General features: G+C 47.9%; 3 protein-coding genes across 4 annotated transcripts; 2 read left to right on the top strand and 1 right to left on the bottom strand.

Annotated features, from left to right (window-relative positions):
• Nucleotides 1-686: 686 nt before the first annotated feature.
• SERPINF2 (serpin family F member 2) lies at nucleotides 687-8,097 on the top strand. 2 transcript variants are annotated; one of them, XM_056506465.1, is made up of 9 exons: nucleotides 687-807; nucleotides 1,825-1,882; nucleotides 2,478-2,534; nucleotides 3,395-3,812; nucleotides 4,103-4,246; nucleotides 4,395-4,598; nucleotides 5,449-5,591; nucleotides 6,166-6,370; nucleotides 7,046-8,097. In XM_056506465.1, exons 1-9 carry the CDS (start codon nucleotides 794-796, stop codon nucleotides 7,369-7,371), a joined length of 1,569 nt encoding a protein of 522 aa, XP_056362440.1. In that variant the 5' UTR covers nucleotides 687-793; the 3' UTR covers nucleotides 7,372-8,097. The 2 variants fall into 2 exon arrangements, with proteins under 2 accessions (XP_056362440.1, XP_056362441.1); XM_056506466.1 differs by lacking the exon at nucleotides 687-807 and adding an exon at nucleotides 1,354-1,404.
• Nucleotides 8,098-11,803: 3,706 nt separating this feature from the next.
• Nucleotides 11,804-18,623, top strand: SERPINF1 (serpin family F member 1). The gene is made up of 8 exons (XM_056506473.1): nucleotides 11,804-11,914; nucleotides 14,262-14,347; nucleotides 14,707-14,905; nucleotides 14,983-15,138; nucleotides 15,965-16,168; nucleotides 16,947-17,089; nucleotides 17,688-17,898; nucleotides 18,215-18,623. Exons 2-8 carry the CDS (start codon nucleotides 14,270-14,272, stop codon nucleotides 18,472-18,474), a joined length of 1,251 nt encoding a protein of 416 aa, XP_056362448.1. The 5' UTR covers nucleotides 11,804-11,914; nucleotides 14,262-14,269; the 3' UTR covers nucleotides 18,475-18,623.
• A 476-nt stretch (nucleotides 18,624-19,099) lies between these two features.
• Nucleotides 19,100-25,674, bottom strand: SMYD4 (SET and MYND domain containing 4). The gene is made up of 10 exons (XM_056506458.1): nucleotides 25,468-25,674; nucleotides 24,669-24,819; nucleotides 24,375-24,464; nucleotides 22,854-23,997; nucleotides 21,912-22,094; nucleotides 21,456-21,622; nucleotides 21,013-21,148; nucleotides 20,449-20,565; nucleotides 20,045-20,168; nucleotides 19,100-19,420 (listed from the first exon to the last, which is right to left on the bottom strand). Exons 1-10 carry the CDS (start codon nucleotides 25,596-25,598, stop codon nucleotides 19,270-19,272), a joined length of 2,394 nt encoding a protein of 797 aa, XP_056362433.1. The 5' UTR covers nucleotides 25,599-25,674; the 3' UTR covers nucleotides 19,100-19,269.
• Between the last annotated feature and the right edge of the window lie 32 nt (nucleotides 25,675-25,706).

The following is a 25,706-nucleotide window of genomic DNA, read 5'->3' as shown; positions in this document are numbered from 1 at the left end:
GGATGAGTAGAAGATGCTGTTGGTGCTCCCTGTTGGTGCTCAGTGACTCCTCTCCCACTGAGGACATTGGCTGAGGCAGGAAGGATCACCATCACTTCTGCTTATGGCACAAATACATCCAGGGCAGGTGTGCTGGAGTTCTGCCCGTCCCCTAGACGTTTCCTCTGTGCCCCAGCAGTGTGTACATGCCCTGGACACTGGAACCAGCTGCCCTGGGAGAGCTCTGGAGCGTGCTGTGCCCCAGGGGAGGGACCAGCTGCTCTTGGCTCAGCCCAGCCTGGCCATCAGAGCCTGCTGTGTGCAGCCAGGGGCCCTGGGTACCTGCCCCCTGCTGCAGCAGCAGCAGCTGGGACTCCAGGAGGGAAGAGCTGGGGGCTTCAGCAAAGAACATTCCCAAACCAGAGAGCCCTGTGGCAATAAACACTGAGTCCTGTGTTTTCACTGAAGTTTATGAATAAAAGAATATTCCTAGCATGGGGAGTGTATGCAAAGTGGAGCCACTTGCAAATTACTTCTGCTGGTGGGAATTTTGGATCTGGTAAACTCAGTGTTAAGGTTGTCTTGAAAGTACAGCAGCTCAAAAATGTGTCCCCATTTCCAAATGCACCCCAAATTCACTCTTCTCCCCCAAACAGATGTTTAGCCGGATGCTGTAGGTCAATATTTGCCAGCCAAATTCTCAAACAGGGGGTGGTGCTGAAGGTCGCTGCTGGGAAGGGGCTGGACAAGAGCTGTGTGTGCCCCATGCAGAGCTGCAGGACAGGCTAAAGCAGCTGCCAGCTCCAACGTGGACATGAACAGCCTCAGGTAATGGACAAATCAAAGGATTTGATAGAAATGAGGGCTCCTCTAATGGCCCTCTAAGAGAGGGGTGATTTTGGCAGAGGGTTAGAGGATGGGCACCACTAGGGAAGAAAAGGGGCATTTGGAGTTGTATGTGACTGCAGGATTTGGGGTGAAGGAAGGAGTGAAATAGCCTCAAGTTATCTTTTGCCACTGGGATCTCAGCCCAGCAGTTCTGGGTGAAGTAAGGACTGCTTGGAGAGAGGAAAGCAGCTCCAGGAATTCAGTGTGGACTCCATGCAGGGGGCTGGGCTTTGGCGTGGAGGTTTTATGAGAAGGAGAAGATATTTTATTTCTGCTGAAAATTGAAAGTGGCTGGGTGAAGTGTTGGCCAGGGAATGGGTGGGGTTCTGTCTGTGACCCTGGAAGCCCTGCTCCCACTGTCCCACACTGGAACTGGGGCACGGAGGGCTGAGAGGTGGGGCTTGCCAGCAAAGGGGGAAGATGAGTGCTGGGAAGGGGAGGTCTCCCACTTCCAGGACATAATGTTGGGCAACTGCTCTGATATTGCACTTCTACCTGCAAATCCCCTCCCAGACAGCACTTGCTGAGCACCTGCAGGTCAGTAGCCCTTCTCCCAAGAGCCGGGGGCACAGCTGAGGATGCTGGTTTCCATGGGAAAGGAGCAGAAAGGCTCTTGTCTCCTTCCAGAGGCACAGTGTGTGCAGCACTGATTAGGGGAATACCATTTGCAATCCAGAGAAACCAGGGCAGCAGGGTCAGACAGGCAGGATCCAAGTGGAGCCTGGCTGTGGCTGCAGCTCCGCTGTGAGCCCCTGCTCCTCTCTGATTTCCCTGCCTTGGCACCAGACCCAGGAGCCCTGTGTTGTTTCTTTGCAGCATTGTTCATCTCCCTATTGCTTTCCACCAGCTCCTGTGCCAACCTGTTTGGCCAGGTTGATAATTTTTTCCCTGTAGACCTGAGTAGGCTGAGCTCGCAGCTGGAAATAACTCCTCTCTTGGCTGGTCCTTCTGTTCCAGGAAAATGGGATTCCTCTGGGGGCTGCTCTGCCTGGCTGCTCTGCACAGCCTCCCAAGGGTAAGTTGCTATTCCAGCAAAGAGCAAGGGAAGTGTGGTGGCTCCCTAAGCCAGACCATGGGGAAAATACCACCCAGAGAAGCCCTGCAAGGCAGATAGGTGGAAGACAGTGCTGGGGGGTTTACCAACAAGCTTTCTAATCTTTTACCCAGCTAAAATAGTTGTGGATATTCTTATTATTCATATTTCTGTAGAAACTTTTCTTTTGGAACTTGACCTCAACTGTATTTAGTGACCGTGACCTTCAGGACGTTTTGGAAATGCAGGTTTTTCCTCCTCCCCTCACTTTTAAATCTGGATCCCTGTCAGAACTGAGATTGCAAAACCCCACAGCTCACTCTCAAAAGTTATTTTGTGCCAGACTGGCCTGACCCCTTCCTAAACAAGCCCAGTGTTTGCAGTGTCTCCCAGCTGCTCCTCACTTCCACCTCCCCACGTCTGACCCCACTGCCCTGGGTCTGCAGCCCAAAATTCTGCCTGTGCTGTTGCCTTGTGGGGACTGGGACAGCCAGGATTGCAGTGGGAGCAGGGAAGACAAACTCTGGAAATTCAGAGGGACCTGACTTTGTTTCTTTGTTGATTTTTTCCCCCACAGCTGGCAGATGCCATTGACCAGCAGCGTCTCTTCCTGGACAAGGATGGGAAGCTGAGGGTAAGCACAGATGGGTTCCACCCAAGGGGGCTGAAGTTGTGCTGTGGGATTTGCAGTTTTTCCTGAGAAAGGATGAGACCAGGAAGAGCCAGTGCCATGAGAAAGTCCATCCTTCTGCAGGCTTTACTCCCAGCTGCTGCCAGTGCTCTGCTCCTTCAAGCTGGAAGCTCCATCCTAAATAACTGAGCAGAGTATGGAATTAACATCAGTGCTGGTGTGTACAGGGGCTGGCAGGTGGATGATTTGGTTTCTGATTCATAAGGAAAGGTGAGGGAAACCACCAGCTGTGGGAGAAAGACCCGTAGCTGATCCTACCCACAGAGCCTGGGATGTTTCAGACCATGCAAATGTGAGGAGAGTAGTGGCAGTGCTAAAGGCTAAAGCTTAGAAGAGTGGAAAATGAGGAAATTTAGAGAGAAGAAGGATGGAATAGAACATACAGGTCAAGAAAACACAGATGCCTGGAGGAGGAATTGAGCCAAACTGGATCAGGCTGTGACAGCAGCAGAAGGGGCTGACCAGTGAGAGGCAGGTGAGCACTGCTGAAATGTGTGAGGGGAGGAGATGAAATCAAGGCTGAGGATCTGTAAATGCTGAAGGCACAGGACATGTGCTGAGCTGGTGGTGGGTCTTGCCCTCAAGCTTTCCTGACAGCAAGTGTAGGAGGAACCACTGCCAGACCCTCACTGGGTCCATTTTCAGACCTTCTCTTTTCCAAAGCCATTCCTTCAAATCATTATCCTCAGGGTTAAAGGAGTTCAGCTCTGTCCAGTTTTCTCAGCCCATTTAGATGTGCAGTGAAAGCCATGAGAGTGTCACTGTGCTCTTGCTTTCCCAGTGCTATCCTTGTTTCTCCCCAGGATCTGAAAAGTGCTGGAATTGCACAGTCGGATGTGCTGGGAACCATCCCAACCCTGCCAAAGGGAAAGCTGGTAGAATTTACTTATGACAGCTTCCAGGAGAACAATGGACCCGTGTCAGCATCCACCAACACCCTGCCAGACATGAGTGATGACTGGAACTCAGAAGATGAAGCCATGGCTGGGGCTGGGGATTGTCGTGAGAAGAAATCACCTGGGGAAAATGCCACTTCTGAAGAGGAAGGAGAGGCTGGAGATAAAAGCTGTAAGATGACTTGGAAGAACAGCCAGAGGCTGGCAGATGGCTTGATGAGATTCAGCATTGATCTCCTGAGAGAGGTGCAGCTGGAGTCCAACAGAGCCAACGTGATCCTGTCCCCGCTCAGCATCGCCCTGGCCTTGTCTCACCTGGCACTGGGTAACTCTTAGTGGCAAAACCACCATTCCCTGCCCTTCCCCGTTTCCTCTCCAGAGGCATGAGCAGCCAGTGTGCCAGATGAAAATGAAATACAGCTCCTTCCACTTATCCCTGTTCCTGCAGCTTTAATTAGGCATGATTACAATTGAAGCTGCCCTCTGAGGCTCTGACTCTCAGATTTCTGCAGGCTCTTTTGTGAGGCACAGCATGTTTCTAACAAGAGGCAGCCAGAGTAACATCCCTGTTTTCCATTCTGTGGGCATGAGACCTAACAGGAATTTGATTTTTAGGAGCAGCAAATCAGACAGAGAAGCATTTGCTGGAGGTGATGCACCTGGAGTCCGTGCCCTGCCTCCACCAGATGCTGGGCACCCTTCGCAGGAGGCTCACAGAGTCCACCCTGAGCCTGGGGTCACGTCTGTACCTGCAGAAAGGTGAGGGCTGGACTGGTGTAGGATGAACCTCCCAGTCACAGAGAGTGATGGAACCACACTGGAGACACCAATTTCCCCTGTTTCCTCCTCTTGGGGAGTGTCACACCACGCTGAGCAAACCTTTCCCATCATTCCTCCCCTTTGCCAGGGTTTGAGGTGAAGGAGGAGTTCCTGGAGGATTCAGAGAAATTCTATGGAGCAAAGCCCATGACCCTTTCTGGGATCAGTCAGGATGACCTCGTGGCCATAAACAACTGGGTAAAGGAAGCCACTCATGGGCAAATCCCCTCCTTCCTCCAGCAGCTCCCTGGAGACACGGTGATGCTCCTGCTCAATGCCATCTATTTCCACGGTGAGCTCCACAGGCCTGCCTTATTTTTTCAAGAGGAAATAGTCAGAACTCCAGTTTTCTGCAAGCTGAACAGCATCTCCTCTCCTCTCCTCGCTTCCTGCTAGGCAATCTGCTTGTTCTTGTGCATCTGCTGTTCCTCTTGCTTAGATCTCTTTACAGTAATGATTCCAAACTGCTTCACATGTGCTAAAAATGTTACTTGACAGCAGAGCCAGGACACAGCAGGTGGGACCTGCAGTATCTTTGCCTCCTGGTTCAGGATCCCAGGCAGTGGCACATCCCTGCTCATGTACTCAGTGATCTTAGAGGTCTTTTATAACCTAAATGATGAACCAGGTCATTTGCAGCTCACTGCACACCCACCACAGAGCTCAGAGGCAGCTTCTGTGGATTTCTCTCTGACTACAGCACAGTGGTTGGCCACATCTTCCTTTTTGAATTCCCTGAGGGCTGTGCACAGACCAAACACTTCCAGTGTAAATCTACAAATGTTTTACCTTGGTTTTGGAGCAGTGTTTCCCCCTCTGCAGCACAGAGGCAATACTCCCCATTTTTCAAAGCACAAACATAGTTTCTTTTATCTCCATAGCCTTCAGTAGTCTCCCACGCTGAGGCATGAGGATTCATCCGTGTTCTTTTTGTTATTCCATAGTTTCTCTCTGGATGATAAGAGTTTCCTGCTGTTAGGGCTCTTCCAGCCTTGGTACTGACTTCTCTTTGCTGTATTTTCACTTCCCTGGTCACTACTGGCCTTGCTAGAGAACTCAAGATAGGAGGAGTGTCAGCTCAGCAGTTTCTGGTTTTCTACCCAAATTTAACTTCATCACTTTCAAAACTTTTATTTTTACAGGGTTTTGGAGGAATAAGTTTAATGCAAGCTTCACTAGGCCAGATATATTCCACCTTGACAACGAGTTTGTGGTCCCAGTTGAGATGATGAAAGCTGATGAGTACCCCTTGAGCTGGTTTACACTGGACTCCCAGGATATTCAGGTAGGGATCTCTCAGGAGCACTGCAAATTTTCATTGGAATTTCCTCTTGCTGAGGTATTTTACTAACTGCAAGCATTCTCTCCAAAAAAAACCAGATTTTTTTTTTTAAACAGGCATAGCATACAAAAATTTAATAATGTTTCTTTGTCCTTGCTTCCAGCAAGAATGTTGAATCTTCACTTTTAATCTCTAGTAAAAAACACAAAGAGATATTCTAACTGGGAATTAATAGAGTTTTAAAGCCCTGAGTTAAATGAGGAAATATGGAAAGGAATTCCCTTGGACTATGTGCTGTTGGAGCTTTTCAGAATCCAGAGTGGGACAAGCTTGTGCATGTGGGCTTTCACTCTGCCATGTGCTCAATCTTTACCACCCAGTGGCTAAGACTAAAATATAAAGCTGTTACTCCAACAAATTCTCCTCTGGAGAAATCAGATCACTCCTTCTCACCAGGCTGTTTTCATCTAAGAGCAAGAGTGGCCCTGCAGACCAATTAAAAAAAAACTAAATTAAAAGCATCACCTTCTGGACTTCCTTTTCCCCTAAATTCTTCTCTGGTTGGTTTTATTCCCAGGTGGCCAAGTTTCCCTTTAAGAGTAACGTGAGCTTTGTGGCCATTGTACCAAACCAGAACACCTGGAACACTGCTCATGTGCTGGAGAACTTCCCTTACAAACAACTGTGCAGGCTTTTCCCCAGAGAGATGCCCACCACAGTGAAGATCCCCAAAATAAAGTTGGACTACAAGCTGGAACTCAACCAGGTTCTCAGCCAAATGGGTAAGGCCTCTAGCAGGGTTTGCACAGAACAAGAGGAGCTGATCAATCTGTTCGCTGCCACCCTTGTTTCTAAAGCTGTGCCTCACAGCTTGCTCCAGAATTCCAAACTCTCCCAGCTCTTCTTCCTCTCCTCCTCCTTACTCCTTGCTTGCCTGGCACCAAATGTTTTGCTCCAACAAGATGATACTACAGGGAAGGCAGTGTTCACAGCTTCTCACAGTCTTTACGAGTTCTTCCTATTGCAGCCAAGACCAACTTCCCCCGTGCATCAATCTCAGTCTCTTTGTCATTTAATGCAGTGTCCAGGACATGGAAACTGCCAACAGAGAAAATGCAGATCACAAAACCTGGAGCTGAAATAAAATACTGGGTGCTGTCTTTCCAGATGAGAATAATTTAGGAGTTCACTTGGTTTTGCAAAGAAAAAAATAATCTCTGTAGAAGTGTTTCCAGCCTAGCTAGAGTCTTCAGACTTGCTGCTCCTTTTTACAGATGACTTCAAGTTCTTACACTACTATTCTTAAAGAGGTGGAATTTTTGTTACTCTTGGCTGTCAGCTCTCCTGTCCTCCATGGTGGGCAGCATATGGAGCAACATTTCAGGGGATTGCTTTCTTCAGCCAGCTTTGAGAAAACTCAGAACTCATGGCACCAACTTGGTCTCATTTCTCTGCAGGCCTCCAGGAGCTGTTCACGAGCCCAAATCTCCAGAAGATCACAGAGGAGCCTCTCTTTGTGTCCAGTGTACAGCACCAGGCCACCCTGGAGCTTAAAGAAGATGGGGTGGAAGCATCTGCTGCCACCAGTGTGGTGGTGTCACGCTCATTCTCTGCCTTCAGCCTCAACAGGCCCTTTATCTTCATCATCTTTGAGGATGAAACAGGGATCCCACTTTTCATTGGCAGTGTCCAGAACCCCAGCCCAGATGCTGCACCCCAGACCCGAGAGCCACAGGACTCACGTGAAGCCACGGCTGCCAACGAGCACCGTGTGCCCAAATAACAGAGGGCAGAGCCTGAGTGTTCTGGGACTCCTGCCTGACCCTCTGCACCAGCTGAGAGAGGCCTCCTGCCCCTCTGAGGCCACGGGGGCAATTCCTTGCTGTTTTCCTTTACAGATCCCTAGAGACCAGTCCTGGGATAGCCCATTCCAGCCCTGACGAGCTTTTCCAGGCTGAGGCTCCCCTCTGTTGAACCTGAAAAGCTTGTTCTGCCTGGATTTCCCTTCCAGGGCTCTCAGTCATGGAAGGGAGACTTTCTTGTCCCCAGACTGTTATTAGAGTCTTCATTAAGATCTTATTAGAGTCCCCTGTAGCCTGGAATCATCATTAGCATCTGGCAGCTTGGACATCAGCCAGGGCTTTACGAATGTGGCTCTTCCTTCCGCAGTTCCTGGGAACACGAATCCCTCAGTGTTCCTCTGAAAACCATCTGTGCCCACCTAGACAACGACCTCCAGAGCAACTGGACTAGAAACCAGTTCTCTAGGATGAGTCACACCCACTTCCAGGCATGGGCTCTTTTCAAAGATTCCCTTTTCCCACTCCTTGGCTATTTGGATCTGATGTAGGAGGCTCTGCAGTAGGAAACCCCTCCCTTTGGATCCTTCCCTCCAGCCCTTCCTCTAGAGGCTGGGTATTGGTAGATTTTTCAAGGCATGTTTTATAAAGTATTTTTTAGTAATTTTTATGTTGGCAGAATAATAAAGAATAAAGCAGAATTTACTTGCTGAAGGTGTTGTGTTGAAGGACCCGACAGAGAAATGAAAAAGGCACAGAAATTTAGTAATTGCAAAGATTGGGAGGAAAAAATATGGGGATGACAGAAGAAAAGAGAAGAGGGGCTCTGGCAAAGGATCTGCTTTTTGCTACACCTTGCCACAGGGAACATCAGGGGCTGTGAGGTGAAATGGCAAATCTGTAACGACTCTCCAAGGACTGAGTTTTGGGTATCTCCCTTGCCAAGTGTGCAGGGGATGGATGCTCTCTGGGTCAGAGATGTGAGGTGGCAGAATCCCCTGAATTAGGGCATGAGCTCAGTGGCACAGGGTCAGAGGGTGTTTGGTCTCTGAGCAGCAATGCAGGAATAAGCAAAGATGTAACAGCCCTTAAACCTTCTCTTGGGTAAAACCTGACAAATGCTGGGATCTGCTCAGAGGGTCAAAGGTGCTGATCTGGCATCTGTTAGCTGTGATTTGTTCTTCACTGGGGTACTCCTGACTCCACAGTATCCATGCTGTGGATGGCTGGGACAGCTTCCAGGGAAAGGAGGAAAGATTTTGACACCTGTAGCTGAACAAAAGCTGAACACTGCTTTTGTTTGGTAAAAGACAATGTCCTGTTATAGCTTCCCTTTGGTTGAGGGGGGCAGAGCCAATCACAGCCCCTGAGATGGGTTCTAGTTCCAGTGTAGCAGTGCCCTAAAAGCCCATGAGGCTGTGGCACAGATTGTCCAGAGCACCTGTGGCTGTCCCATCCCTGGAAGTGTCCAAGGATAGCTTGAACAAGGCTTGGAGCAACCTGGGATAGTGGAAAGTGTCCCTGCCCATGGCAGGGGTGTTGGAACAAGATAATCTTTAAGGTTCCTTCCAAACTAAACCATTTTATGATTTTATCAAGGAATTTTGGGGTCCCTCCACCCAACCAAGCCATCCTACCACTTAAAAATACAGGCCTAACTCATGAGTGCTTCTGTACAGAACAACTCCTTTCTGTAGTAATTTCTGCTTCCAAAGCCCCTCAGCTGCTGGGTCGGAAGGATGGTGCTCTGTTCTTGCAGAGCAGCAGTTAGAGAGCCCAAGGGCCACCCTTCTGGCAGTGTTTTCCTCACTTGGGAAGGCTGCCTTCCCTCAAAGGAAGGAGCAGAATGCTTCTGGGAGCCTCCGTCCCTGAATAGTCTGCACCATCTGCTGGCATAAGAGCAGGACTGACTCACTAACCATGAATTTCAGGGATGCAGGAGACTTTGGGGAATAAAAAGTCCTGGCTCTAACCTCCAATTATGCATTTCTTCCAGTCTAAAAGGAGAATGGCTGAAGATAATGCCTACCCCTCTAACCAACATAATGACACAAACCCTTCAGAAAGAGGCTGTAATTACAGGGCCCTGCAATTTTAACAAGTAAACCCACAAGAATTCAGCCTTTCTTACTAAGGGCACAGCTCTAGCCCACAGGGAACATTTTAGCTTATTTATTTATACAGATTCATTCCTAGCATTCAGAAATACCATTCCATGCCTTAGGTAAGTCTTTGGCTACTGTAACCTCCCTGAGTGCCACCCTGTTGCACTGCAACCGCTGCAAAATTTGAAGCTCAAGTTTTCCTTTTCACGCCTCTGCCCTCCAGCTCCCGCTTTTATAAAGTTCTTTCCCTTGTTCTTAGTTTCCTGAACAGCTTGGTTCTTATTTCCTATTTTCTGTCTTGCTGCCATCACTCCTCCTCCAAGCTATTCTTGTCAAACTATTAATTTCATCTTATTTGACAGTACAGCAGCCCTCCATGACTGTGCTTCGCTCAACAAATTATCAGTTACACCAACCATAAGACTCTTTTTCACTCCACTGACTTTCCAGAAGAGGCAGTTTGTAAAATGCAAAGTAATATTAATGTTTCTGCTCAGGAGTTTCCACTTTGCATTGCTAAAGCTTTCATTTTGACGGAGCTGTATTCTGAAAAGACATGACTAGCACAGGGTGTCTGCTCTATCCATCTGCACCACTGGCTCAGAATATCAAATAAGTCTCAGTTTCTTTAATATTAGATGTATTTTTTTCCTTACCTAGAGCAAATTCAAATCACCAGTACTTCTACAGCAGAGGTGAACCCTGTCAGAGAGCATACTGAAACCAAACCAGAACAACAGGGGAATGTTTGTATTGATTTAACAAAACTGATTTTGTTAGATGACTTTAATGCACCATTTCAGAGATGCCCTTCACCTACAGGGATAAAGCCAGCTTTGGTCTGTAATAACATTCTATGAAACTACCACTATGATTTAAATGGTTTTAAAACCAAACCTCTATTTAAACAGATGGATTTTCATCTGAAGAGAGAGACAAGACATAAAACTTCTCCAGTGGTCCTTCCATAAAGGGCATTTTAACACCACAAAGAAGGTATCACAAAGAGATGAAAACCACCAGAAAACATCTCCACAGCCAACACCCCCATTCCTGGGATGAGAATGGAACATTAACAAGAACAATTTTTTCTCTGCAGATGATTTTGCACAGAGCAAGCTGAAAAGCAGCTGAGAGCAGAGCTGCTACCCCCCTTGTTAGGAGGGGTGGCCTTTGAAGCACTGACTAATCACAGGGCACACCTGATCTGCTTTCCTGGCTCACCAAACCAGCAGCTAATGCATTTCTGAGCCCATCCTTTCCCCTTTGCTGAGGGGCTGGATGAGCTCAGTGCTCACAGGGGAGGAGCTCCTCATTACCTGCTGGCACAGAGCCCAAAGCCATGTCCCAGACTGGGGGCCCTGACATCACTGCCTTTCCAGCATTTCCAAACACAAAAACAGCTGCATCTGCTTAGCTATGTGTCCAGTTAGCCCAGTGTGCTGGTCCTTCCAGTAACCATGGCTGAGGAAATAAAAAAAGAACGACAAGGGACAAGGAAAACCCACTGTTCTCTGGCTGTATTGCCCAGCTGGCCATTGGTAGCCTGCAGGGGACTTTTCTTCCATTTATTTGGTTGGGTTTTTTACCCTCAAATCTATTTATCTTTAATCTTCTGCAAGATCTAGTTATAGAAATAACTCATATAGATAAAACTCATTAGTTTTACAATTTAATACTTGTTTAAAAATACACTCCCTTGATTTAAATGTGCACAGGTGGGTGCTCCCCTTGAGCCTTCTGTGGAAAGTAATAATGGAACTCCTCTGTCCCTTTCCTTTCTCCACAGCATTTATCATTCTGAAAGCTTCTACAAGATTCTCTTAATTCATCTTCTTTTTTAACAAGTCCTTGGCTTTCTAGCCTCTCTCTTTTCAGCCAAAAACTTTAAGCCAGTTAATGATTTCTTGTTAACTAATAACTATCACTGGATACAAGCAATTCCCAGCATCTTAACTGCCTCAAACAACAGAATCCTGTTTCCACAGTCTCTCCATTAAATCTTGGACATAAATCTATAAATCCATTAAACACTACTGCATTAACCATACCTCTGAGACAGAAGGAATTCCCTGATGTGACCCATGCAGAACTGCTGGGATAAAAGTCTTGCTCAAACAAGGCAGGGAGTGTTTGCCTTTCCTACCTGTGCTTTACCCACCAGGCTGTCCTTAGCATGGGGATTTGTTTAGGGGTGGGGGGAAAAAGAGTTGAAAAATTAGTGCAATTCAGGGCAGGGGTGGCAGCAGCAGAAAATGGGAGCAGAGCACTTTAAGAGAGCCCTGGGAAGCTGTAACCTGAAGCCTGCCGAAGGCTGGGCTGGGGGAAGCAGCAAAAAGCAGATGTGGCTGCACCAAAGCCACACTGTCCTCGCCTCGCACCCGCTGGGAGCCCGGACAGCAGCGGCAGAGAGGAGCCCCAGGTAAGGGACAGCTCAGGGACAGCTCACCTGGGCCACTGCCAGCAGCCAGGGGAGCACAGGGCAGGGGCTGAGGCTGGGCAGCTCTCAGGGCACCTGGGAATGGGTGGTATTCCCTCCAAGAGACCTCACCTAGGATATGGAGCCACGAGCATCAGCTTTGCCCCCGGGGCTGAGCTGTGCTCGGGAACTGGGGTGGGTTTCTGCCTTTCAAACATCTGCCTTGCAGCTGGGAACACGTTTTTGTCTATGATAGTGTGTCAGGCAAATCCTCTGGAGCTGGTGGTTGCAGGATGCTCCAGGAGCTGGTGCTGTGGAACAAGCAGAGTGAACAGCCTGAACTCATGGGTCTTGTTTCACAGCACCTCTAAAGTCAGAAGTGTTTATAAATGATGTGAGAGATTTGTACCACTGTATGAGGAAAGTAAAATATTTCCTTTGTACCTGCAGGCCTTCACAAATCAACAAGTCCCAGACACAAAGTTCCTTCTCAGCTCATTTCTCAAGGTTTTCTTCCTGTACCTTTTGACTGTGCCATCACTCGCTGTTGCTCCTTCTCTTCTCCTTCAAGGCAGCCACAGATTTTAATATCATGCCTGAAACCATCCCACCTCCGATCCAACCAAATTCTTTTCTCTGCAGTTCTGGCTGTGTGCTAAGAGAAATACAAATAGAATCCAGATGTTCAGGCCAATTCAAACTCAAAAGGCTTTGTCTTTTTAAAATGGAAATTGCTTTTTGGCAAAGTCTGAGAAATATGAAGCTGGTGACAGTACTGGCAAAAACAATACAATCTGCAAAACCAATCTCTGCTCCCATGCTCCCAGGAGCTCAGTGTAGCTGGAAGCAGAGGTTGCATTGAGATTATTTTCTTTTTCTTCAGAGAAAAGGTTATGCTCCATGGAAAAGTTTCAGCTCTAAGCTAGACTGGGCCAAACCTCTTCCTCTCAGCATGCAGGAGTGCAGCTTGGTGCAGGCGTCCTCACAGAGCCCTTGCTAAGGCGTGGTTGACTTAGACTCATGCAGGACTCCTGGGATCTCTCTTCCAGTGTGGTGCCTGTTCATTGTAAATCTCTGGAATGATAGGAGCAATCCCAGCATCATATTCACTATCACAATACCAGACACACCAGATAGTAAATCCTCTTGAAGCACATCTTCTGCAGCAGAAACCTCACCTATTCTGCAGCTGGGATGGCAGCAGGTTGCAGGATGCAAGTACATGGGGGAAAGAGGGGGAAAGAGGGTACCACTTCTGTGTTACACTGGCTGAACACAGATGAAAGCTTAAAACTTCCCCTGTGATGCTTTTTTCTCCAAGAGACAGCTGCCTCCAGGGGAGGGAAACAGCAAACTGCCTCTCACTGTGCCTGAACAGGGTCTTGAGCTGGGGCTGTTGTGGCCACGTGTATTTCTAGCAGCAGGCGTGTTTTCTTTGTAGCTGAAGTTAATCTGAAACACATGTTCTTCCTCTGATTTCTCTAGTTGCCTGGATGACATGGGTTAGTTAAATACAACCCTCTTCCTTTAATTTCTGGGAATCTATCTAAACATTGCTTCAGACCAGCCTCAGTGGCGTCTGTTCTCAGGGGCAGGACACTGCAGCAGCTCTGGTTTACCCACAGCAAAGCCCTGGGTTACTCAGTGCCCTCTGGACCAGACAGATCTGTCTGGAAGAGCCACTCATCCCAGTACTGCAGTGATGAAAAGGGGATTCCACAGAAGGAACAGCTTTGGGGAGTTTGGTGCTTTTCTCCCACCTCCATTAAAAATGTCGAATAAGCCAAGCTCTGCCTTTCACTTCTCTAGGCTTCCTTATTATCTTTTAAGAAAGCTCTTCTATTTTACTTCATCAGATTGCAAATAAGAAGCAAAGTATGGACACAGGTACATGTAGACACAAGAAACAGCAAACTACTGCCTGAGGCAGGTAATATGCATATCAAAGCAGTAACCAGCTCGTGTTGCCTTCTCCCCCATTAACAATATGGATTTGGTACCTTTTATAAATGAAGCCTAAGACTTAGAAGTAGTGATTTGGTGCTTTTCTGGACCTTGGCACTCAGTGACTGCCAGCAGCAGTGTGGTTGGGGCCACACGCATCTGCTTTTGTGCTCAGGCACACCCACACCGTGTTCTTGCCCAATTTTAAAGTCACTGGGGCCAGTCTGGCTGAATATTTCCAACTAGAGAAGGAAATCTGGCTCAGATCAGGTGTGTGTTTCACAACTGGAAGGACAAGCAGCAGCATCTGTCACTGCAGTTCCTGTCACAGGTACAGTGAATAGTTGTGGTAGAGATGTGTTTTCCTGAATGCTCAAACTCTCTCTGTCATATTCTTACTCTGTAGGTCCAGGCATGCAGATCCCAGTGGTTCTCCTCTTCCTGGGTCTCTTAGCTGTCCCAAGCAGAACCCAGAACTCAGCTACTGAGCAGGTGAGTAGAAGACAATATGCAGAATGAGGGGGAGAGGTATGGAGCAGGTAATTTAATTTTAGAGTTTCTTACTGAACGATTAAGCACTACCTTCCTAAATTACTGGGATTTTATTTAGCAACATAATGAGACTAATTCCTGCTTTACCTGGATAAAACCACAGTAGTTACTTCAGGGGATGACCAGGAGGCAGAATTTCAAACTCAGTGCTACCTTTGGCATTAAAGTAACTGTTCCTACACTCTCTATAAGATGAAGTCAATATTTCTGTAGGTCATAGAAGAGTATCTGTAGCTGTTTGCCTATGAAGTGTTTACCACACCTGCAAATCTAACCAAACCACCCCCTGGACCTGCCAGAACTCTGCCACAGCTGATGGAGCCAATGCTGGTGAGGAAGAGGAAGATCCATTCTACAAGAGCCCTGTGAACAAGCTGGCAGCTGCAGTCTCCAACTTTGGCTATGACCTGTACCGCCAGCAGTCCAGCCGGACAGCCACGGCCAACGTGCTGCTGTCTCCCTTCAGCCTGGCTACTGCACTTTCTGGTCTCTTACTTGGTGAGTTCTTTGCCCCATTTCCACACTCACCCTGTGCCTTGGCAGCCCTCCCCTCATATTTTCCTGGTCGTTGGCAGGGGCTGGAGAACGAACTGAAAATGTGATTTCTCGCGCTCTCTTCTACGACCTGCTCAACAAGGCTGAGGTGCACGACACCTACAAGGACCTCCTGAGCAGTGTGACTGGGCCAGAGAAGAGCATGAAAAGTGCCTCCAGGATCATCTTGGAGAAAAGTAAAAGTTCTTCTTCCCCTCTATAAAATTTTACCTAAAAAGCTGTCAGCAGGAGTTATTTTGGGGTGTGTGTATATACATTTATATATAAAAACACATTGAGTACCACACAGCACTAACAGCTCTGGCTCTGACATCCTGCTGAGCCAGGATGCAGACAGGGCATGGAATGCTCTTACTGCTCCAGAAAAAGCCTGGAAAGTGTGCACTTAAATAAATGACCAGACATGCACACAAAGACATTTGGGACAGAACAGTTAACTCACAGAAGACCTAGAAGAAACTTGCAGATAATTTTGCCTTCACTCCAGGCTGTCTGGCAGGTGTTGCTGGCTTCCAGGAACCACAGATCATATTTTCTATTTGTGATAACACTCAGCCATATTCCTTTGTTTAATTCCTTGCAGAGCTATTTGAAATGTCTGCTCCTGGCATGCAATAAACATCTGCTGAGAATGCTAAGAGCTATCTTTTGGAACCTGCTGGTTCCAAGAATCCAATAGGTTGAGTAAGCTGTACTCAGAAAGCAGGCTGGGGAAAGAAGAAAGGCTGATGTAGGAATGGCTGTGTCCAAACCTTCAGTTCTTATCTCCTTTTTTCAGTTTTCAGAAGAAAGTTATCCCATGCTCCAGCACGGGTGGCTGTAGGATTTGGATCAGTTTCCTTAATGTGCTTTCAGATATTCCTCTTCAAAGAAGCTTTCTGTAGACAAACAGGCACAGATATTTTATGAGAGACCTGCTGCTGGGCTTTGGATTGCCACTTGCTGCCTTGAGATTGTTTGGATTAGGGAGCTAGCTGCAATATCCATGTTTTTATTCCCCAGGACTCAGGGCAAGGCCTGGATTCCACAGCCAGCTCGAGAAGTCCTACAAGATGAGACCGAGGGCACTGAGTGGCAACACCCAGCTGGACCTCCAAGAAATCAACACCTGGGTCCGACAGCAGACAAAGGGAAGGATTATGAGGTTCATGAAGGACATGCCCACAGATGTCAGCATTCTCCTTGCTGGGGCTGCTTTCTTCAAGGGTAAGAATGCTGTGTGCTTGGACACAGAAAAAGTCCATTAAGCATGTGTTAGATGTGAAGGAATGCTCTCACTTCCAATAAAGCAAACAGGTTGTCAAATAGAGAGTGTGAGAAGAAAGTGTTTGAGAATATTTAGTACAGAAGTAAAAAAAAGCACACTACCTGAACAAAACTAATCCTGAAGGAGGAATTATTACTCTTGGGAAGCTGAATCTTGACCTGTTTGCAGTAAGAATCAGAGAAGGAAGTTTAAGCTCACAAAATTCCATTCAGAGATGGGATATTACCATTTAGGGAAGGAACAGCTTAGAATGTTCTGAGCCCTCTTACCACTGTAGAAGGAACAGTTTGATACTAAAGAGCTGTTCTTAAACATTCTGTAAGCCAGTGTCCTGGAGAATTATTGCTTAGAGACAAGGAGCAAAATAAAGGGTGGGGAGAGAAGCACTTTATATCCATTGACACAACTGTTACCCTTTAAAATAGTTTTGTAATTACATCAGTAAAAAAGTAGACATCAACTTCCCAATGGCTACTCCACCCACACATTGGCTTGATTATTTATTTGCCATTTAACCAATTCTCAGATGAAAAGGAGGGGCCAAGGATGGCAGTAAATCAGTAGCTCCAATCAGTCTATTTCTATCCCTGTTATGCCTCAACTCTTTAATGCACAAATACTGTACATGAAAGCACAAGATTATTCAGCCCCAGGCATAAGTCTGGTTTCATATGCTATTATTTCAGAAAATCCTCCATTTTCCCTCTTACAAAACAGGGACATGGAAAACCAAGTTTGACACCAAGAAGACTGCCCTGCATGACTTCCACCTGGACGAGGACAGAACTGTGAAGGTGTCCATGATGTCAGACCCCAAAGCCATCCTGAGATATGGTTTTGACTCAGAACTCAACTGCAAGGTTAGACAGCAAATATTGCCTAAGATCTCCTAAATCTACTGAGGAGCAGGTTCAGCTACACCTACCTGTTAACCTATTCCAGCCTTGCTCCTCCCATCAGCTACTTTTGCAATCCCTATTTTGAAAGGCAGTGTGTTGACTCTTAGGATATCCTGCTTCTACCCAGGCTATGTCACAAGCAATCAAAAATTTAAATTATGCCCAGGTCCTACCAGCCTGTATTGCTTGACTTAAAGTTGGGCAAGAAGGGCAGGGCACACCTTTCAAAACTTTTCCACCTCTACCTCTTTCAACCAATCTTTCCCTGGAGCATGAGCTCAAAGGTGTTCCAGTGAGAATTCCCCAAAGCAATGCTGCAGGATTCAGCAGGTGAGAGAGCCCTTCCACAGCAGCAAGGATGGATGAAAGCCTGGGGAAAAAGCCAGAAGTGTCGGGAAGCATCATGTCAGATAAAAGCAAACAGGGAAAAAGATCAAATGTTTACTGAAAAGGTTGAGATTCCAACCTGAGAATCAGGCCTCTGCCTGGTACAGGACGGGTAAAACTGTGATTATTGATGTGACCCTTTCTTATCCCTCTCTTATTTCTGGCCTTGCAGATTGCCCAGCTGCCCCTGACAGAGGGAATCAGTGCCATGTTCTTCCTGCCCACGAAGGTGACCCAGAACATGACTCTGATTGAGGAAAGCCTCACTTCTGAGTTTGTCCACGATGTGGACAAGGAGCTGAAGACAGTCCACGCTGTGCTAAGCCTGCCCAAACTAAAGCTGAACCATGAAGAGGCACTTGGCAGCACACTAAAGGAGACAAGTATGTGCATCACACCCCCTTTGCAGGCTGCCAGGGCTCAAAGCACTGGTCGAGTTGCTTCCTGCTCTCAGAATATGAAGCTGGTGGGTTGTTAGTTACAGTTGTGGAGATTTCCAAATCACCTTCATCCAGGACTTCTCAGCTTTTTATCACATTCCTCCACCAAGCTCATACAGTGCTGCTGAGATTGTTCTCACTGTTCCCCCAAAAAGCTCTGCCCAAGCAGCTCTCTGCCCTTGTGGATCACACCTTAGTGCTGCTCCCCCTCCTGCAATCCTTGCCTTCAGCTAATGGAACTTTCTCATTTTTTCTCCAGGGCTCCAATCACTTTTCACATCACCTGATTTCTCCAAGATTTCTGCCAAACCTCTGAGATTATCTCATGTGCAACACAAGGCAATGCTGGAGCTTAGTGAGGATGGGGAAAGATCCACACCAAACCCTGGGGCCAATGCTGCTCGCCTGACCTTCCCCATAGAATACCACGTGGACAGACCTTTCCTTCTTGTACTGAGGGATGATACCACTGGAACCCTCCTCTTCATTGCCAAGATCCTGGATCCCAGGGGTGTTTAGATCCCTTCACAATAATCTGCAATGGTAGGGCCCAAATGGAAAGGGTGATATTGGGAGGGATACTGGCTCCCTGCTCTGCTGCACAAAGACACAACTTGCAAATCTTATGCCTTTATGCTGCAATAAAAGAGCTTTTGCTATTAATCTCAGCAAGCCCAAGTATTCTCCCTTGAAAGGTTGTATGCCTACACTCCCAGCTTCCCCAGAGGAGGAATGCAGTTCTGTGTCCTGAAAGCAAACATTATCTAGTGTATGCTGCATTGTTCCCCATCCTGTTTTCCAGCCTGACACCACTTGTTGATTCTGAATCCCTCATCACTGACAGACCTGTGCTGGCACCCTCCAAGTTCTGCAATACTCCCTTTTACAGACTGTAAGTTTGCACTTCCCAGGCTGTTGCCTCACCCCTTCCACCCCTTCCACTTGACACTGGCAAGAAGGAAAGTGCCTCACAGTATTAAAAATAGAAGGCAACGTGCTCTGGATGACTGTATGTTCATAATGCTCAGGGCACCACACAGGGGAGAGTCACATCTCACACAAAAGCAACTCAAACATTTGCTTCCAACCCACACACAGAACTTACACAACAGCCTCTGTTCCCACCATACCACACACACACCTCTCACGTTAGAATTGGTCATTTTATTTACAACAGGCTCACCAAAGAGCATTTCAAGACTTCATTCAAGTTGCTGTTACACATGATTTTCCAGCTTGTACTACATGACCAGCTTACCACATGACACTTAGCTTTGATGAAAGATCACATTGCAGCTTCCTTTGACAGGGAAATTAAGTCCTCTGAAGGATGTTTCTGGGAAGCTGTGACAAGCAGGCCTTCATCTCTTGTAGTTCCTGGATCTGAGCACTCTGAGGACCAAAGTGCACTGACAAAATCCCCTCTGCTCTTTGAATTGTGCTCAGAGCTTCAGAAACTGCAAATCTGAAACAGGAAGATAATAAGAACACAGCATACAAAATACTTAATTCAGCTTCTTGACTTACACAGCCTTTAAGCCCTCCCTAACAAAAACTTAAACCTCTTCATGGCTACAGATTCCACCCTCCCCTGTGTTCCAGCAGCAGGAAAATTGTGTCTGCTTCAGCTGCAAAGGGAGGATGAGGGGGGTGGAAAGGTAAGGAGATGGACAAAACCTGAACACATTATCTTTGAGTATATAGGAACCCACTACTTCATCACTGCCAGCTCCTGCTAAAATTAATTTGGTTAAAGGGAGTTGTTGTGAGGAGATTTTCAGAAGCAGTCAGGGGATTTCCTTGCCAATAAAGCAAGAGGATTTCATTCCCTCCTTTGAGAAGATGTCAGCAACATTATACAACTGAAGTATAAACACCAAGCGTGATGAGTTGACAGAATAAAACAATTGGACAGGGAATAAATTGAGCCAGGGAGAAGAAAAAGATAGACAGGAAAGGAACAGACTCCTAAGAGAGCACCTGTGCTAGACTGCCCTGTGTCCTGTGAGACACCCTCAAGGTGCCTTGATATTGTGTCAGACACACAGAAGTGGTGCAGGGCAGGGACAGAGGATGAAACCAAACTCACCCATTGAAGAGGATTTGTGCCAGCTTGAAAAGTTCATGGCCTGTTTCTACACTTGATGGCCCATGGTGCATTTCCACAATCTCAATACTCTTCTTCAGGTGTCTGGCTGCTTCCTGCCACTTCCCTGATGGAAAAACAAAGCAAAACAAAACAATGAGAAATGAATAAATACTTCCTACAGCTACTGCCACCCAAAGAATCTGACAGAATTAATCAAAATGTGGTGAGCTCTGTCCACAGAACCAGGACAGGGAATCTAAAAGAACATGAGAGCACAGAGAGGGTCTTTCTGAGAGCCCTGCTGACTCTCAGGAAAAAAAATGAGAGGGCCAGTCCATGAAAAAGCTAGTCATGTAAAATTCAAAGTTCAGGAAACATGGGATAGTGAGAAGACAATGCCATACCAAGAGTAGCATAGACCTGTGCCAGATGATCCTCCATCTCTCCCATCAGCAAATGCTCTGGAGACAAGAAAGTACCAGCATCCATCTGACACTTCAGGAGCATTTTGATAGCTTGATCTATTAAAAAAAAATAGTTATACAATTCACCCTGTGGCCAGTCTCTAGGTTTCCATGATCCATGAAATAAAATCAATCCAATCTCATCTTTGCATGCTACACAGCTGATTGGGTTTGGTTAGAATTCAACATTGACTTCATCTGCACCTCTGCTAATTCTACCCCAGAGTTGGCCCAACTCCCTCCAGGAAAACAAGGCCTGGGAATGCCCAACTCCAATGTCACCCTGATTTCTTTTTATTTAATTACTTTACTAGGGAACAATATGTGACTTAGATTAACACCCAGATCAGGGGGTGTTAAAAAATCTAAAGCTGAAGTCCCCAGGGACACCAGGCCACATGTCACAGCACCTCTCAGTGGCAGGAGCAACAGTGCCATCTCATGGTTCCTGTCCCAGTCTGGGCTCCTCAGCTCCTGACCTCAGGGCACAAAGCTGAGCCTTACCAGCCTTCCCAACTCTCAGCAGGTCTAAAGCTTTCTTGAGTTGTTGCTGAAGGTCCTGTAAACGGCCAGACAGGTGATCTCTGCTGGCTGAGGTTGCACAAGCTTCATTTGAACAGCAAAGTGTGTCTTCTTCCCCCTGTGGAAATCATCCTTGTGATTATTCCTGCTCACGTTCAGCTCAAAGCTTACTCTCCATCTGCATTAGCTCTGGGTTATGGAGATGCTAAATTGTTTCTCAGTTGTATTCATTAAACAAAGTGATTTTTTAATAAATTGTTATCAGCTTATTTGATTTTATAAGAAACAGTGAGATACTGTCTTGACTCAACAAGGACTTTTGGCTTCTGAGCAGGGATCAAAGTGAAGTCTTCATCTCTTGGCCTTCCCAGATCCAAACCTTACACACCCCAGTAAGTTGCACAATCATAACTATGGAGAATTACCTGCATTTGAGCCTGGCATTTGGGACAGCAGAACGAATTTCTGATGGACACCACACTCTTGAGACCAGACTCTAACTCCTCGAGGCACGCCCGGCAGCGACACTCGAAGAAATACTGACTGAGAAGCTCCTGTCTCTCAGCAACCCTCATCCTACACCAGTGGGGCCCTGCAAGGATGGCAAGGGTAGAGATCTCTCAACAGGTACAGTTCTCAATGTCAGAATAAATGGATTTTTGTTACAATTGAGACTAGGTATATTTTGGGGAGTACACAACTGGAGACTGAAAATCTAACAGTGGGCTTAAGAGATTAAATACTGATCAAGGCTGCTAAACAAAGACTCTGCCAACATTAGATGAGAATTATATGAGAATTATGATATAAATAGCCATCAGCATGATGAAGAGAGGTGAGAGATGTCTGTGCCTTGAGACAAACACAGAATCAGGGCTTACCATAGCAATGCAAAACCTCTTGGCCACTTGTGATTGGCTGTGATGCCCTGACAGTGGCAGCTGTCCCACTGAATGACACGCTGGTATTGGGGCAGCAGGAGTGGTTCAGGAGGCTGAGCACAGGGAAGAAGGCTGTTGCCAGCCTCACAGGCTTCTTATCTACAACAGCCCCATCTCCAGGCCCTGAAGACAAAGGAAAACCAAGCAGGTTGAGATTGAATGCTCACATACCCACACAATTTCTGCAATGAGCACTGTGACCGATGGCAGGCAGCAGCAGAAAGGTTCCTGGTATATTGCTGCAATAAATAATAGCTAAACACACTCTGCATGTGCACCAAGGAACAGGCCAGCATGGGACAGGCCATTACATTCTAAACAAGTCATTTCCATCTGCAGTAGGAGGTTTTTACAGCTAAGAATTCAATCTCTTCACACAAGGAAGATGGGCAAGGAGAGGACAGGCCTGGGCCCCTCAGGACAGGAAAGAGGAGCTACTGGAGAGAGCCCAGTGGAGGCCACAGAGATGATGAGGGGTTTGGAGCATCTCTCTTATGAGGAGAGACTGAGGAAGCTGGGCTTGGTTAGTTTGGAGAAGACTGAGAAGGGATCTCACCAATACATATGCAAATGCAGGTGTCAGGGAATGGTGATGGACTCTTTTCTGTGGTGCCAGGATGAGGAGTAACAGCCACAAATTAAACAAGAAGCTCCATCTCAACATGAGGAAAAACTTCTTTCCACTGAGGGGAGCAGAGCACTGGAACAGGCTGCCCAGGGAGGTCTGGAGACATTCCAAACCCACCTGGACATGCTCCTGTGTCACCTGCTCCAGGTGACCCTGCCTGGGCAGGGGATTTGGACTGAATCATCTTCAGAGGTCCCTTCCAACCCCAACGATTCTGTGACAACACAGTAGGGCTTAATTTTTTTTAATCTTACCCAGCTCCTGCATTACAGTGATTGCTTGTGCATTACACTGCAGCTGCAACACGTGCCTCAGCATTGCTTCTGCCACAGTCTTCAGCTCTGGGGACAATTCATCTGAGGTTTTTCCACATGCCTTTGGTTTGGACCACTGCTGAGGTGATTCCTGATTCAACACAGCAGCCTCCAGGCCAGCTGCTTGCAGCTGTTTGCATATAGCTACCACACTGAGCGTGCAGAGGAACTTGTGCTCAGGGCTGTGCTGCTCAGTGTGGGGCAAGAGGTGGAACAGAGCTTGGTAAGAACTCTGATATCGACCATTGCTGCCACACCCAGGGATACCTCTGCTACCAGCTCCTGCAGCTGCTGCCTCACTGAGAGGTTTGCATCTTGCCTCAGGGCTCTGAAGGTTCTTGTCCCCATGGTGGGACCATGCCACCAGCCTGCTGACCTCTGCAAATCCTGCCAGCAGCACAGTTCTCAAGGCCAGGTGGCAGAAGACCCCCAGGGTGAGGAGCAGCGCTCCCAGGGAACACTCTGTCCTGTGGTACTGCTGCCATGCCATGTCTGCACAGCCCTGGCTGCAGTACTTGGCATAACTGCAGCCCTGGCAAGGCACTGAGGCCAGGAGCTGCCTCAGACAGCGGTGGCAGTAAAGATCCGCGTTGGTGGCTCGAGTGTCCCACGCTGCGTCACCATCCTGCAGAGGAAGGCTCTCCCCAGGGCACAGCACACTCACAAAGGCCTCCTCTTTCACCAGGCTCTGTCCTGGCACGATGTCCTGGGAGGCCACCAAGTGACGTCCTCTGTCTGCATCAAAGCTCAAACTCAGAGACGAAGATGCACCTGAAATGCTGCTGCTCTCTTCCCAGATCTCTGGCTCCCCTTGAATGCCACCACGTGCTTCCAGTGCAGGCTCTGGACACCTCTCTTTCTCACCCAATTTAACCTTCAGCTGACTTAACTTTTTTAGCCGTGTCAGGTGTGTAGTCATGACTCCATTCAGAGCAATTTTACTCTCCAGCACTCTGAGGATATCCTGTGCATCCTGTAACCTCTCCAGGCACAGCAGACACTCAGCTTTCCGCAGCAGCACCTTGGGCAGCAGCTTGTCTGGATAGCCATGCCTTTCAGCCCTGGCAATATCTTCTAAACAAGCCTAGGAACAAAGATAAAGCCTTTTAAGTGGGCTTGAAAACCAGCTTGTGTTCTTTCATTCCACCTAAGACAGTTTCATGGAAATTGTGTGCTAATCAGCAAATTCCACGTGCATAATAATAATTAAAATATATATATATAATAATAAATATAATAAATATAATGATAAATATAATAATAAATATAATAATAATAATAATAGTTCTTCCAAATAAAGCATCCTGACATGGAAACAAAGTAGAAGCCCTTCAGAAAGTTATGGATGCTTTAAGCACAGATTGGAAAGCACATCTGATCTACTGTCTCTTGTCCTAACAACCAAACACCTCAGGGGCAGCCAGGACCTTGTGGGGTGGGTGCTGCCCTGGCCCCACTTACCTCAAAGTGCCCCAGGTGCAGGAGGGCAGCCGAGCGGTTGGCAAAGCACAGGGACACCTCGGGGCTCCCAGGGAGCTGGTGGGACGCTGCCTGCAGAGAGCAGAGACCTGCTGCAGCCTCGGGGGATCCCTCCCAGGACCCTCTCAGCAGGGCCTGCAGGATCCCCTCTTTGGGGATCCCCTCATGGGAGCTGCTCCTCCAACCATGAGGGGCTGCAGGACCCGCTCTTGGGGATCCCTTCGGCTGTGAGGTGTTGTGGGATCCCTCCCCGCGATGCTCTCATTCCACACCTACCTTGGAGTAGAGCCTCAGGGCAGCCTGGTACCGCCCCCGTTTGAATTCCTGGTTTCCCTGCTCCCGGTACCAGCTCGAGGCCTCTGGATTCTTGTCCGTGGGTGTCTGGAGGCACAGCTGCACCAGGGCTGCCTCCTCTTCCTCCTCAGTCCTGTGGGACACGGGGGCAGCACCGAAAAATCAGTTTGGAATGGTGCGGTCCAATGGTGCCTCCCTGCTCAGGCAGGACGATCCCTGTGGCACAGGATTGTGTCCAGAGGGCTCCGGACACAGTGAGGGAGACTCCACACTCTCAACCTGTGTGTGGTCACTGCACAGGGAAGAAGTTTTTCCTCATATTCACGGAATCACGGGATTAATGAGGTGGGAAAAGACCTCAGAGGTCATGGGGTGCAACCTGTGGCAGATCCCAGTTTGTCAGCCAGACCACGGCACTGAATGCCATGTCCAATCTTCCCTTTAGACACCTTCAGCGACTTCACCACCTGCCTCAGCCTCTAATCACCTTTTCTAGGAAGAAATTCTCACTAGTGTACAACCTAAACCTTCCCAAGTGAAGTTTAAGCCTAATGTCTTCTCGTCCTATCGCCGCTAGCCTGGTAGACGAGGCCGACCTCCTATCTCAGGTAGAAATGTGGAATTTTATCCGGATGGAATCTCCCCGTATCACTTTCTGCCCATTGCCCGTGCAGAGCCCAGTCCATCCTTTGACACCCCCCTTTATTTATACGCATTTAAAGATGCTCCAGTCCCTTACTCCCCCTCACCGCCCTGTGCCTGTGCCCCGCCCGCGCCTCACCGGAGCAGCTCGCAACCCAACCGCACCGCGTCGTGAAGCGAAGCCGCCGCCAGCCGCTCCCTCAGCGCCGGGTCCAGCGCGGCCCAGAGCCGGGCGGTGCGGCCCTGCCACTCCAACACCGGCAGCGCCATCACCGCCACCGCGCCGCCGGCAGCGCCACCACCGCCATGGCGGCGCCCAGCAGCATCCCTGTGAGCAGCACAGGGACACTTCCGCCGTACAGCGCCGGGCAGCCAATA

The sequence above is a fragment of the Oenanthe melanoleuca genome, chromosome 19 (assembly GCF_029582105.1).
Source record: "Oenanthe melanoleuca isolate GR-GAL-2019-014 chromosome 19, OMel1.0, whole genome shotgun sequence".
NCBI classification, from domain to species: domain Eukaryota; kingdom Metazoa; phylum Chordata; class Aves; order Passeriformes; family Muscicapidae; genus Oenanthe; species Oenanthe melanoleuca.
The sequence above is the reverse complement of the archived record's forward strand: the minus strand, read 5'-3'. Positions and strand labels throughout refer to the sequence as shown.

Coding starts and splice junctions, on each gene's coding strand:
- SERPINF2 (XM_056506465.1), top strand. Junction 1,883..2,477: donor CTCTGCACAGCCTCCCAAGG/GTAAGTTGCTAT, acceptor TTTCCCCCACAG/CTGGCAGATGCCATTGACCA. Junction 4,247..4,394: donor ACGTCTGTACCTGCAGAAAG/GTGAGGGCTGGA, acceptor CCCCTTTGCCAG/GGTTTGAGGTGAAGGAGGAG.
- SERPINF1 (XM_056506473.1), top strand. CDS start 14,270: ATGCAGATCCCAGTGGTTCTCCTCTTCCTGGGTCTCTTAGCTGTCCCA. Junction 14,906..14,982: donor ACTTTCTGGTCTCTTACTTG/GTGAGTTCTTTG, acceptor GGTCGTTGGCAG/GGGCTGGAGAACGAACTGAA. Junction 15,139..15,964: donor CAGGATCATCTTGGAGAAAA/GTAAAAGTTCTT, acceptor TTTATTCCCCAG/GACTCAGGGCAAGGCCTGGA.
- SMYD4 (XM_056506458.1), bottom strand. CDS start 25,598: ATGGCGCTGCCGGTGTTGGAGTGGCAGGGCCGCACCGCCCGGCTCTGG. Junction 22,095..22,853: donor CACTGTAATGCAGGAGCTGG/GTAAGATTAAAA, acceptor CTTTGTCTTCAG/GGCCTGGAGATGGGGCTGTT. Junction 20,169..20,448: donor ACAGGTCTATGCTACTCTTG/GTATGGCATTGT, acceptor TTTTTCCATCAG/GGAAGTGGCAGGAAGCAGCC.